Consider the following 14462-nt stretch of genomic DNA (forward strand, 5'->3'; position numbering starts at 1 on the left):
CACCTTTAGTGTTGATGACGCGGCTGTGTATTCGATTCGATTCAACTTTATTGTTATTGCCATAGTACAAGTACTAACCAGACAATATAATGCAAGCAGTTCATAAAATGAGGCAATATAATGCACACATAATATAAATGTGTCTGAGTGTGCGTCTGGGCACACGTATGTGTGTCTGTGTGTGTGTATGCATGCATGCACGTGTGTGTGTGTGTGTGAGTGTGTGTGTGCGTGTGTGTGTGTGTGTGTGTGCGTCTGCATGTTTGACTCTCTACGTGATAATGTATTAGGGTCAATCATTAAATCTCACCTCCACCTCTTCCATCCTACCTCCCCCTCCCCCCTCCCCCCTCCCCCCACCCAGGTGCCCGGTGCCGGGCTGCGACGGCCAGGGTCACGTGACGGGGAAGTACGCCTCGCACCGCAGCGCGTCGGGCTGCCCCATCGCCGCCAAGCGGCAGAAGGACGGCTACCTGAACGGCATGCAGTTCACGTGGAAGGCCGGCAAGACGGACGGCATGTCGTGCCCCACCCCCGGCTGCGACGGCTCGGGGCACGTCAGCGGCAGCTTCCTGACGCACCGGAGGTGAGCCCCCAGCCGCCCCCCCCCCCAGCCTAAAGGTTATTGTTTCAAACCCCCCACCCAGCCCCATGACCGCTTCAGTCTGGCCGCATTAGGTATGCGTTGGGAAGATGACTTCCCTGTTTCCCAATACTGCTTAGCTAAGCAAAGGTTGCAAGTATGTCTCTTCAGAGTATATGCTAAATGAATGGTAGTAAGTTTCCGATCCGGACAAGGGCTTTGTGTTTTGCGTCGTTTTGCGTCACCTTTTTTTTCATTTACAGTAGCTTAACTTACAATAACACAAGAAGCAATCAATAATACTTACTTTCTATTTCAAGCGATGCGCAAATCTCTGTTGCAAAGAAAGTGACATTTAGTCAATATGTCTTCCTTTACTTCACACTTCAAATCATGGTATTAAAGGTTTCCCTCGATAGCTCTGGACACTAACCTAGTTACAAACTTTGAGATATCTAATAATAATAATGCGCTCTCTCTCTCTCTCTCTCTCTCTCTCTCTCTCTCTCTCTCTCTCTCTCTCTCTCTCTCTCTCTCTCTCTCTCTCTCTCTCTCTCTCTCTCTCTCTCTCTCTCTCTCTTGCCACCAGTCTTTCGGGCTGTCCACGTGCCACCTCGGCCATGAGGAAAGCCAGACTCTCGGGGGTGGAAATGCTCACAATAAAACAGCAGCGAGGCAGCAACGGTAACCACCACCACACTATCCACACCTTACAAAGCAGCCGATCAGGAATGCTTAGGTGAAATGACACGCTGACTGCCAGTCCAGACTTTGACACAATGAGCCAATCATGGGGCTGAAATGGTAATGAATAGCTGCCCAAATGTAGCAAGAAAAACCAATCAGAGCTGGGGGAGGAGTTTTGGACCCGACTGAATAGGTTTTGGGTTGCTTGGTGGTTATTTAAACCAAAAAGGGATTTAGTTGACTGTTGGTATTTAGGACAGGAGACGATGCCACCATATCCAGGCACAATGCCTTTGTGTTTCCCCACATTTTCCCTCAGAAGTGTAACATACTTTATGTTAAATAAAATATAAGATGTTCTAAGGTGTTTAAGAACCAAACTGTTCTTTGTTGGGATGATGAGCTTTGACATAGGCATAATTCTGTTTTAGTTATGAAAATATATACATATTTCGTTGTTTTTTTGTACAGATAATAGCTGTGGGGTCAGGCTACAAGGGTGTTTTCATTCAAACTGAGTGGAAACAAAAAATACTGAATTCAAATGCATGTATTATACATCATAATTAAGTATTTTCTCTAGTCATTCATAAATTAGCAGGTGAAACAGGACGCCAAATATGAACCTAACTGAATTATGATACTGCCGTTGAGAATGTTTTTTTTTAAGTATTGTTTTCTTGTTTTTTTCCTAAAAGGGTTGGAGCACGAGGAGGATATTAAACAGCTAGACGACGAAATCAAAGATTTAAGTGAATCGAATTCACAAGTGGAAGCCGACATGATCAAACTTAGGACACAGGTAGGACGTGGCGAAAAATACGAAGGGTCATGTTCAGTTTGTACATCCAGCTGCTTGTGCATTTACACACGCAGATACCGTTTTCACAGCACAATATACAAAGTGTCATTGTATATGCATATTCTGCGGTGGGACAAAACCTTCATGTTTTGTTCAACCCGTTTCCCCTCTCCTCCGATCAGATTACAACGATGGAGTCCAACATGAAGTCGATAGAGGAGGATAACAAGGTGATTGAACAGCAAAATGACTCTCTGCTGCATGAGCTGGCCAACCTCAGCCAGTCACTGATAAACACTTTAGCTAATGTCCAGCTCCCTCATATGGTAAGGGCCAACAGGAACGACAAGCCGGCAAGTTGCGTTGTGTCCAGTTGAGCTAAACGTCACCTTATGTCAGCTTTAATACGCATTGACTTTAGTTGTGTGTATTTGAGTACAGGCGCATTGTGCATGCATGTAGTCGAAAGCGTAGGGTTAAAAGCTTGTCCTTCCCAGCTGTGAGGGGGAGTTTGGAAATGAGATTGGACGTAGGTGGTTGGTTCAGTTTGTTCAAAGTGACGTAGCCATGACACTTGCACTGTAGAGCTAAATAGTTCCTGCATTTTGGCCCCAAACACACCATCGATAGGGATTCAATTATCTCTTTCTAAAAATCATTCATGATCATATTTTCATTTAATAGAAAGCTGTTGGACGTTACAAACATCATTCATTTATATCAATGTCAATATTCTTTTTTGGAGCAATATTGCATGTAGATTTGACGGCAATATAAATATACATGAACATGCATGTCTCTCTTAGCAGGCCGTGTTTTGCTGCCTTTAATAGCAGGGATATCAAATCCTCTTTAGTTGTGAATCAATGACCTCCAATGTTTGTATAACACAATCATTATCAAGGACTTTCCCTTGAAGCCGGCTAACAACATTTTGTACAACCTTTTTTTCCCTTCATAGAAACCATTGGTACACAAAGAAGCTGCCATTAGAAATAACAGCTGCTTACAGATGCACCAACGAGTAAGAATCACTTATTCACTTACAGTCATTATCTTCTGCATGACTTGTACAACCCACAGGGGACTAGCCCTGATTTTTTGATTTGGTTCTAAATACACAAAAAAAACAATCATCGACTGACATAAGCAACCTGAGTGCTAGAGTCTAAATGCTAAATACTTGTTGTAGGAAATGTATTAACAATTTACCGTGATTTGTGTGAAGAAGGAAATGCTGGCAAATAGTATAATTGAGAGTGTTCCAAACTAGTCTGTATTCACAGTAGTGTCGATTAACACGTTTAAATCTTCTTAACAAATCTTGTTGACCTTTGAATCATATTGAAATTATTTATTATATTGTGATAAATTAATTGATCTTGTTATTGATAGAGAGAGAGGTTAAATGATGACTTGATGCTCTTGTGAGATTTGGTCCAAGAAAATTGTCTCATCTGACGAGAACTAGGATTTGTTTTTGGCAGGCTATTGGGATGCCACAACAGTCATTCTTCTTTTTGTTGTGATGTTCTACAGGACCCGATCAGCGATCAGAACTTTGACGCATACGTGACAACACTAACGGATATGTACTCGAACCAAGACCAGTACCAGACTGCAGAAAACAAAGCCCTTTTGGAAAATATCAAGCAAGCTGTTCAAGGAATCCAAGTGTAGCCAAGCTGCAATTTGGGAAGAGGTGTTTTTTGGTTGTTGGATTATTTTTTGCTTCGTTTTTTTCCTATTCCTCAGACAGTTGTGATTGGTGTCTCAAAGTCTGCAGGCAAGCTAAAAGTATTGGTGACCATGTCTTTGTGACAAGGTGCGCCAACTTATCATATAGTGTTAATATATATACATATATATAGTACCTTTTGTTCTTTCAAAAAAATGAGGTATTATGCTCGGACAGCCTCAATAATTTCGTTTTTTCGTTTTCTTTTTGGGTCTTGCTTTTGCGATGAAAAAAGTTCAGCGACAAAAATAGTTTTTGAGGACATTCACATTTTTGTACGTTTTCATATGAGCTGACATTGTGTCATGTAATGTTTTTAGCTGCTCATGTATGCACATTTTAGTGTATATTTATGAACAGTAAGCTAACAATTATAGGACGCAAATTCCTTTTTATTGCTTGTCGACGAATCATTTTAGACGAGAAGCTGAGCTGGACAGTGAGAGACATTTCCAAACTACAAGCACGGAGGAATCTACTCTTTTTTTTTTTCCCTCTCCTCAACAGATCTTTTTTGAATTGATGATTTTAGGTGTTTTGTTCATCTTGTGTGTAGAATTATTAAGAAGCCAGAACCTGTTTGCAAATTGCTTTATTTTTTTCGGACGATATTCGAGAAATGTTGTTTTTTTTGTTTTTCATTTTGCAAACAAACAAATGAAAAAAATGGATCTGTAGCTGTAGGTGGGGGCATTTTTAAATTGGTGCTGCGTCTGGGAAACGACAAACTGACCTGATGTATGTATGAATGTATGTATGAACAGTTTTTTGTAGACATCATTACACGGAAACCAGATGGTGAAAACCCTGTTATCCATGAAGGGAAAAATTTTACAGAGTAACAAAAAATATATTAAAAAAAAACATCTGTGGTGGTGCATGCAAGTTCACCACACTCATTGTGGCATAATCAAAAACTAAAGTTATATGTAATAACATTAGCTTATAGAGAAATGTTCTAGGCTCCCTAGAATTAATTCTGTTCAATTTCAAGATGTTCATTGCTAGAATCAAGACCCTTTCTCAGCAATATGATAATTAAAATCATTTGTTTATAATATAAGTATGAGATGCAATCTGCAAAGGGACGTAAAAAGTTTGGGTATATGCAATTTCTTGTTTATAAACAACGGGGTAACATGAGTGTTTTTAATATAGCCTATGTAAATTATTGATTTTTATACAAATCTTTTAATACGAAAAAAAAGCCTTTTTAAAAAAACAAGAGGGGAAATCTTGGACGTTCGGTTTTTCGAAGCGAAAGTATATGAGTTCCAATTTCTTTCTGTACGATTTTGCACAGGGACACCTTCGTTTCCATGTTTTGATGTTCTTACAGAAACTAAAAACAAGTACCCAAGAGCCTAAAAAAAATAGGGAGTGTGGAGGAGGGTTTTGTAAAGAGTATTTATAGAGAATGACAGCGGGACTTACAGGGTCACTGTCCCCACTTATGTGCCAGTAGACTTATTTGCACTTGTCCTTGAAGATATTATCCTAACGTGTGGCGGTGTGCAATTTTTTTTTCCCAGGTGACCTCTTTGGCACAGAATTTGAGCAACGTACTGCAAGTAGCCACTGTAGGCGTTGGGTGGGTACCACGGAACCAGGAAGAACAGGGACTTAGCGGGGGAAATAGTCGAGGAGAAATTAGAATCATAGCAGTTATAATGTAGGCTATTATCAACTGTACAAAATAAAATCCTTCTTTCTTTCTTTTGTTTTCTTTATTTTTTATTTTATTTTGCTTTTTTTGTTTAACTATATTTTTAGAAGGCGGAAGTTATGCCCCAGCAGCACTTTATATCTAATCACTGTACAAAGGATTAAATAATCAATCAATTCTAGGTATAAACAAAAAAAAAACGAAGACGAGGGCTTGTTCTCCCAGGGCAGGGGAAGCAATCCCTCCAGACGGGAAGGGGGTGATACATCCAGCATCGACGCCCATATGCCTGACTGTATGCGCCCCTCCGTACTATTTGTGCTAGTTGTTAGCGATCATGTTTGGAAACTTTGCCTTTTTTGAGAGCTAATGCAAAAGGTGCTCGTTGTTCACCTTATTGAAATTCATCTATTGTACTTTACCGTCCTCTTTCAGGACCCCTCTCTCTCTCTCTCTCTCTCTCCATCCACCATGACTGCATTGCGCCTTTTTCCACAGCCTCATGACAGCAGCTTTTCGCCAATATAGTGATGCTTTCAGTAGAGTATAGCTAGTACCAGTTATTTTTTTTAGTTCTCATTAACCTTAACAATGGACAAAGGGGACTGTTTAAAGCACAAGCCAGCTGCTTATCTGGTGTTGGTACATGGGTAAAAAAAATAATTTTTGGTGGTGGATGTGGTGGGGGAGATGAGTTATCTCCTTGACTCTATAAGGAACACAAAAAGGGTTGTCACATATTTAGAATGCTGACCTTTCATATAAATTAATGTGAATCCATCAGAGTTTATGACTTTATTTGAACCAGTTCATTTTTGAGTTGATTTTGGTGATCATTGACAAAGACGGGGTTTTGTATAAACTATTGTGCTCTCTGTGGAACTGACAGTTTGATTTATTTTTGTACTACACAGCATGAATTTGTTGACATTTTAATTTTGCTATAAATGTGTGAGATCACAAGTTGCTGTGATATTTCATTTATAAATTGTGAACTTTGTACAATTTTTGTCATGCTGGATGTTGACACATCTTACTCTGAATAAAGAAAACAATGTGTTGCCACAGACCTGTAAAATGGCTATTTTGAAATTTGTTTGGTACCATGACTTTATTAACCTTACTCCTTAGGGTGCACTCACACTAGGCCATCTGGCCGTGGCCGTGGCCGTTTTCACACCTAACCGTGCTCAAATCTGCCAGTGTGAGTGTGGCCAGTCTGGCCAGGCCAGGCCAATGTGGCCACTTGGGAGAGGTGTGCTGCTACGGTACGGGCCGCTACGGTACAGATGCTAATGAGCCGACACGCGCACACGCACGGCTACGCAACCTGAGCTGGATGACGTATAGTCCATGCGACGACCACGGACATAATAAAGGCGACGAGCCTTCTTTCCCATTAAACGGTAAACATTGCGTCAAGCGGTTCAACTGTTGGTGTGTTCTCTGTGTTGTTGTCCATTGTTGTTAAAACTCTGACTGGCGGCAGACTTTAGTATGGTCAGAGCCCGTCTACGAATATTAGACATTCTCTGGTATGGTCCATGCAGCGGACGCTTGGTGATGACGTGTTACGACGTGATGACGTATGTACAAGAGCCTACCGTGGCCAGGCCAGTACTACTCAGTTGCGACGGCCAACGGTCACGTACAGGTGAGTGCAGGCCAGAGAACAATGGGGCCATTTGAGCACGGTTAGGTGTGAGTGCACCCTCAGTCATTTGCCAGTCGAATGATTCCGATTTTGAACGTAATTGATCAACACAAAGGTACTGAGATGTTGTTTTTCTGAATCTGCAGAAGTTTGGGCCTCTATGGTTTTTGTTAGCAGAAGAGTGCTGCTGTTCATATTATAACATTCGAACAGCAGATGGCAGTAATCAACTCCTGCACATGAATGCGTTCAGTTCACCTTGTGTTCCCCCCCCCTCCCATGGTTTCCTCTTAAAAGTACAAGCGATATAACATAAGAATATATTGACAATTTATAAGAAATATAAAATGCATGCAACAAAAATGTGAGCAATTTAAATATGTTACAAAAGAAATGGGGTCAAGAAAAACATGTCCCATTTACAAATATGAATATGAGCTGTAGAAGATGTAGAAATTCGGGGAATAAGGGACAATAATTGAATATTGTGGTTGCTTGACGAAGTTGCTTACCGTATGACTGATACCCATAGTGTGCCATAATAGAGTGATCCATCCTCGACCTGGTTGAATATTTCTCCCTTAGCGGCTTGAGCTGTAATGGTAATGAGGTCCGCAGTACAAAACCTGACCAGCAGAGGGGAGCAAATACCAATATGTATTAGCCTACTTCACTGAATAGACTGCCCTATTAGTAGGCATGTGCTGTGCATTACATATGTTGGAGGTGAAAGTTGAGAGTGACCTCATGAAACCTTGGCTTGTTAATTATCATTCAGTCTATATGTGCTGTGCGTAATTGTGACGAATGCAATCCAGATAATTACGAGAAGAATAAATAACAACTTAATATCCGAGTAAACCTATTCACTTTTTATTGGCTTTGTAACATGTACTGCCTTTTGGCTTTTGAATTTGTACCCCCCACTCCCCTCTATCTCTCCCCCTTTCTCTCCCTCTCCCCCGGGAGAAGGCGGGGGCTTATCCCGGCGCAGCTGAATTCCTCAGCCCTTACAATAACCGAGCCGGTTAGTCGGCGAGAGGGGTAGCTGGCGGTGTGTGCTCTGCACAGCTCACTCCCTGCAATGGCGCTGTGGATTGGTAAAATAGTTCCTCCTTTTCTACTCACCATAACTTTGTTGCTGGTTGCAAATGGACCGCCGTGTGCACTTTGTTGCCCGAGCCGATGTTTATGTTTCCGGACCACGGTGAGGTGTATGCATCTACACTTGGAAACTGTGCCAGCCGTTTCACCCCAGACCACCATTCTGTGAGTACTACTCAATCACGCCTAAACCTAACGGTGCACGCCACTGGACAGCGTGCACTCATTGCTGGTAGAATGGACAACCAATGGCTTAAAAAATCGTTCTGTGCACCCGACCCAAACCTGTAAACGTATTGCCTTGTTTGATGGTGTTCGTGGATGTACGTTGACATAGTTTTTCAAGAAAAAAGTACGCATAATACTTATACAGATGTTATTAAGGTTATACAGATGTTGCAACATCGTCTACGTAATGCAACATGGCACCTGTTGAATTAAGTTTTGTTGGCTGCATCAGCCTGCATGCGAATGACTTTAAGGAGCAGTTTCACAATCATTTTAATTCTGAGACTTTGCTTTAGGTCAATTTACTAATCAATGATGTTGGCTCATATTCAGAACCTGGAGTTGTAATAACCTAGACCAATAGAGCACGCAGGCTAACATTATTGCAGCGTTTACACTTTCATTTCTATCTTCATTGGGTAATTTCTATCTTGACTTCGAACAAGGAGGATTTGGGTGTACGTCGCATACTTCCATACATATCAGGTTTTCCAGAACAAAATGCTCATGCTTTGCTGGATCACCCTTAGGAACAACTCTCATTCCTTCTTACGAGATCAAAAGAGTTATCATGCAGTGCCTGGAGGTGGTTTTATACTGGGGGTTAAATGGTAGTTTGGAATCCCCTTAAAGGATGAAAGGAAGGAAATGTGGTCTCTTCGTCTGGTAGCTACTTGTGAATGTGACTTGGATGTTAGGAGCACTCCACTAGGGCAGGCAGCCAAACAGCTTGCCTTTTGTCAAAGCCAGTCACACAACCCCAAGAGGACACACAGGGGACACAGGTCTTGACAGCAGCTCTGAAATATCCCCAAACCTCCGAAATAATTAATGCTGTTATTTTGTAGCACTTCACATCCGCCCGGATAAAGAACTAAAACACTTCAAACACACTCATGATTATGAAGTTCAATCCGAACCGACTGCAGCGGCATGTTTGAAAATAAGCGCTGTCTTCCAAGATGGTTCTGGGAAGCCCCTTACAGGCGTACGTCAAAGGAGACGGTCTGGAGCCCTGCCTGGAAGACACGTCCCGTCGTTCTCACTTAGACGAAATCTCCCTCTGGGGAGCCATCAGACATTTGTTGAGTGAATTCTCCTTTATTTAACTTCTTCCTCGTCCTCTTCCTCTTCCTTCTCCTCCCCCTCCTCTTCATTCCTGTACCTCTGCTGTCATAAAGGTGTTCAGAGAGCAATGCCAGCCGATGCTTTTGATTTTGAGTTGTTTCTAACGCCAGCAGTGGTTTAGATGCTGCAGAGCCACCTGTTGCTTCTTTTTTTTTTTGCCCCAGCCCACTGTCATGCCAGGACATGAATGTCCTTCCCCCTCTGCCTCTTCCACCTCAAAGTACTCCACACAAAAATCGCTCTGCTTGCCTCTGCTCCATTCTTAATAAAAGCTGCACCGCCTTGGAAATGTGGCCCATGCAGGCTCTCTTTGGTTGGAATGCATTCAGTTCAGGCATCAGTTGTTCATCTGCAGTATTCGGCCCATTGGCAGTGTGGCTGATCACATTAAGAACCCCCCACCCGCCCTCTCTCTGTGTCGGTTTCACTCTGTCTGTCTGTCTGTCTGTCTGTCTGTCTGTCTGTCTGTCTGTCTGTCTGTCTGTCTGTCTGTCTGTCTGTCTGTCTGTCTGTCTGTCTGTCTGTCTGTCTGTCTGTCTGTCTGTCTGTCTGTCTGTCTGTCTGTCTGTCTGTCTGTCTGTCTGTCTGTCTGTCTGTCTGTCTGTCTGTCTGTCTGTCTGTCTGTCTGTCTGTCTGTCTGTCTGTCTGTCTGTCTGTCTGTCTGTCTGTCTGTCTGTCTGTCTGTCTGTCTGTCTGTCTGTCTGTCTGTCTGTCTGTCTGTCTGTCTGTCTGTCTGTCTGTCTGTCTGTCTGTCTGTCTGTCTGTCTGTCTGTCTGTCTGTCTGTCTGTCTGTCTGTCTGTCTGTCTGTCTGTCTGTCTGTCTGTCTGTCTGTCTGTCTGTCTGTCTGTCTGTCTGTCTGTCTGTCTGTCTGTCTGTCTGTCTGTCTGTCTGTCTGTCTGTCTGTCTGTCTGTCTGTCTGTCTGTCTGTCTGTCTGTCTGTCTGTCTGTCTGTCTGTCTGTCTGTCTGTCTGTCTGTCTGTCTGTCTGTCTGTCTGTCTGTCTGTCTGTCTGTCTGTCTGTCTGTCTGTCTGTCTGTCTGTCTGTCTGTCTGTCTGTCTGTCTGTCTGTCTGTCTGTCTGTCTGTCTGTCTGTCTGTCTGTCTGTCTGTCTGTCTGTCTGTCTGTCTGTCTGTCTGTCTGTCTGTCTGTCTGTCTGTCTGTCTGTCTGTCTGTCTGTCTGTCTGTCTGTCTGTCTGTCTGTCTGTCTGTCTGTCTGTCTGTCTGTCTGTCTGTCTGTCTGTCTGTCTGTCTGTCTGTCTGTCTGTCTGTCTGTCTGTCTGTCTGTCTGTCTGTCTGTCTGTCTGTCTGTCTGTCTGTCTGTCTGTCTGTCTGTCTGTCTGTCTGTCTGTCTGTCTGTCTGTCTGTCTGTCTGTCTGTCTGTCTGTCTGTCTGTCTGTCTGTCTGTCTGTCTGTCTGTCTGTCTGTCTGTCTGTCTGTCTGTCTGTCTGTCTGTCTGTCTGTCTGTCTGTCTGTCTGTCTGTCTGTCTGTCTGTCTGTCTGTCTGTCTGTCTGTCTGTCTGTCTGTCTGTCTGTCTGTCTGTCTGTCTGTCTGTCTGTCTGTCTGTCTGTCTGTCTGTCTGTCTGTCTGTCTGTCTGTCTGTCTGTCTGTCTGTCTGTCTGTCTGTCTGTCTGTCTGTCTGTCTGTCTGTCTGTCTGTCTGTCTGTCTGTCTGTCTGTCTGTCTGTCTGTCTGTCTGTCTGTCTGTCTGTCTGTCTGTCTGTCTGTCTGTCTGTCTGTCTGTCTGTCTGTCTGTCTGTCTGTCTGTCTGTCTGTCTGTCTGTCTGTCTGTCTGTCTGTCTGTCTGTCTGTCTCTTGTTTTTCTCTCTCTCTCTCTCTCTCTCTCTCTATCTCACACTCTCTGTCTCTCTCTCCAGTTACACACTGGGTGATCAAGGTGATCTGAAATCAACTGTAGACTTTTCTCCGTCTTGAAGATCATCCTAGATATTATTCTGTGAAGATTTCCCTCTGACAAGACTTATACAACTGTTTATATTTAACGGTGTCTCTTGACTGCCAACCAACACCTCTTCATCTCTCCTCTGTCTGTCTGTTTTTCTCTCTCTCTCTCTCTCTCTCTCTCTCTCTCTCTCTCGCTCTCTCTCTCTCTCTAACGCTATCTCTAACTCTATCTCACACTCTCTGTCTCTCTCTCCACTTACACACTGGGTGATCAAGGTGATCTGAAATCAACTGTAGACTTTTCTCCGTCTTGAAGATCATCCTAGATATTATTCTGTGAAGATTTCCCTCTGACAAGACTTATACAACTGTTTATATTTAACGGTGTCTCTTGACTGCCAACCAACACCTCTTCATCTCTCCTTGTTGAACTGAGGCCAAATTGACTCATGGATGTGTGTGTGTGTGTGTGTGTGTGTGTGTGTGTGTGTGTGTGTGTGTGTGTGTGTGTGTGTGTGTGTTTTGACCCCTTGATTCTGGGTTCAGTTGGGGGAGATCCCTGTGGAGCCAGACTAAAGTTGGGAGGGCTTTCATGGGCATTACGTTCCTCTTCTTCACACCTGGAAGAGCTCCAGTTCCATCCAGGAATCCCTTAACCCACGCTCCATTCATAGTGTTCAATAAGCCCTTACACAAGGTCTTAGTGCTTCATATTGGGAACTAAGGCTTCAGTAAAACATACCCATTGGAAGTCGCAGTGTATTTGATCTTGCATAGATCCCTCCCAGATGCCAGCACCTCTCACCACTCATGTCCCTCCTTCGGGTCAGCCGATAAGTGGGGAGGTGAGAGCACCGCAGAGAGTCTGGCCCAGAACTAGAGAGACACGTTGGCTTCAGTCCAAGAGCTGTTCTCACTGCACATGAAACCAAGTGAGAAGAACATTTAACCTGGCCTACGTTCATGTTGCTGGGCTTTCATGGACAGCATTATCAGGAGACTCGCTGCATGTTTGAAATACACGATAGGGATCCGTTCTCTCTCGTTGTACGTTTGCATAAATCGGTGCATGCCATTTCTCCAACGTACAATGGCTTCGCCCATGTCACTGTCAGTTTCAATCGGGTGCCCAGAAGAAAGCAATTATGGAGTAGTGAAGTCTTTGACTGAACAGCCAGGCCTGTATTCCTCTCTAACTTCAAACATTTGTGGCGGAGGTCCAGCCTATGGGTATTTTTTGTTCATTTGTTTGTTCTTTCGGTTCTTTCTTTCTTCTCCCTCCTCTGTCAAACTGTCTTTTGTCTTATGCCTCGTTCACCCTTGCTCACCATTAGCCAGTTGTTCACACACTGGAGGAAACAATTGCATGTATTCACACACAAACATACACGCGCAGACACACACACACACACTCATGCAATTATAATCGCCTCCAACTTGAGGTCGTTTTCTGAGTGTGCCTGAATAGCAAAATTATATTAGTAATTTTGCCAAAATTGTAAAATAACATAATAAACTAATAACTTTTCCTGCGGAGGTCGACCCTTTGTCATGTCATTTAGAGCTTTAAGTCAGTAACAAAATGATTGTGTCACTCATTTGTATTTGTTAGTTATTTCAATACACACACACGTTCATTTATCTGAGGCTGAGTGTCACATGGTCTAGCAGACGAGGCTGTGGCATATCAGACCAGAACTCTGCCAGGCAGAAATTTGTTTCAACATGGTGAAAGTGAAGCTTTATTGCAAACATATGAGCGACTCCATGGCAACGGAGGAGAGCACGCCAGCTGTAAATGTGTCAAAGTATTAACTCATAAGCTGGCTACTTTACCAGAGACAGTGACACCAGTACCACATGTAGTACACAAAGATCCTCTTTGTGTTTCGCTAGGATGTCTTCTGTATAGTGTTCTGGGTGTGGCGCATACGTTTTTTGCCCCAATTTTGATACATCCAGGACAAAAAGGAACTCAGTGTTACAAACATGAAGTAAAGTTTTCATATGTTTCCACACAATCAAGAGTGTCATGAGGACACACTTTTTGTTTCACTAAATTAAAGTTGCAAACAAGTACAATTTAGCCCTTCCCAGTTAATAGATGGCAGACAATGAGAATTCGAGAATCTCAATAACCGTGTTCTGTCCACTCTGTTAACGGGCTGTTCAACCGTGTGACGTGAACCAGCGTAGCTCAGCTGGTTTGAGTGGGAGGGGTTCCGGAAGTGCCGCTAGCAAGATTCCTGTAAACAAAGAGAGAGGTTATGTATTCAATGCTGGCCAGCATTGAATACATCAGTAAGGATGGGATTGTGTTGATAACATTTAAATCACTATCAATCAGCATTTACTACAGATAGGTTATTTGAAGCTACGAGTTAGTGGACACGTTACACATTGTGACTTTAATATTCACAAATATTTTTTGGTTCACACATTTGGCTGATTGGTTCCATTGAAGCGCCATCTCGCTACAGAGAAAACCAATCCCAATCTATTACATTTGGCCTAAGTGACAATAAGCGGTAATTAAGGTTTCAGGGGGCAGCTGGGTTGGGGGCTGGTTGTGTAATCAATAAGTATTGTCAGCGGCAGGGGTTATTTAGGAATTCCAATGCACTCTCCTCTTGTTGCACACTCTTTGCGGTATTGTCGTCATTAATCCAGTAGATCACTTAAATATGATGGAAGATAACTTTTTAATGTTTCAACCTGTTCTCTCTTTCGTCACGCATGGTTCTGTGCACATGCGTGTGTGAATGTGTGTGTGTGTGTGTGTGTGTGTGTGAACATTTGAGTGTTTTTGTGTGTGTTTGTGCATGCGTCTGTGCCTGTGTGTGTGCATGTACCGTGCGCGTGTGTTCATGCATGTGTACGAGGGTGTGAGTGAGTCACAGAGGGAAAGACATGTTCCATTGTGTGGAATTTGCTGCAGTCAGGCTTTGTAAGGCTCTGGGTCTCTGCAGC

At 43.1% G+C, this 14462-nt stretch overlaps 2 protein-coding genes across 3 annotated transcripts in view; both read left to right on the forward strand.

The window, feature by feature from the left end:
• The window catches only part of myt1lb (myelin transcription factor 1-like, b), a 36528-nt gene extending 29974 nt beyond the window's left edge, over nt 1–6554 (forward strand). The window contains 6 exon segments of the mRNA XM_060051981.1: nt 365–586; nt 1173–1267; nt 1969–2072; nt 2255–2302; nt 3034–3096; nt 3612–6554. Coding sequence (XP_059907964.1) covers nt 365–586; nt 1173–1267; nt 1969–2072; nt 2255–2302; nt 3034–3096; nt 3612–3752 — 673 coding nt within the window. The 3' untranslated portion in view covers nt 3753–6554.
• Nucleotides 6555–8134: 1580 nt separating this feature from the next.
• LOC132457691 (peroxidasin-like) overlaps nt 8135–14462 on the forward strand; it is a 35699-nt gene continuing 29371 nt past the window's right edge. Inside the window, exon 1 of one of the 2 annotated variants that reach the window (XM_060051985.1) lies at nt 8135–8399. In XM_060051985.1, the coding sequence (XP_059907968.1) occupies nt 8215–8399 (185 nt within the window). In that variant the 5' untranslated portion in view covers nt 8135–8214. The remainder of the gene's footprint in view (nt 8400–14462) is intronic. The other variant, XM_060051984.1, reaches the window with a different exon arrangement.

This window comes from Gadus macrocephalus, chromosome 5 (assembly GCF_031168955.1).
Source record: "Gadus macrocephalus chromosome 5, ASM3116895v1".
Lineage (NCBI taxonomy): Eukaryota > Metazoa > Chordata > Actinopteri > Gadiformes > Gadidae > Gadus > Gadus macrocephalus.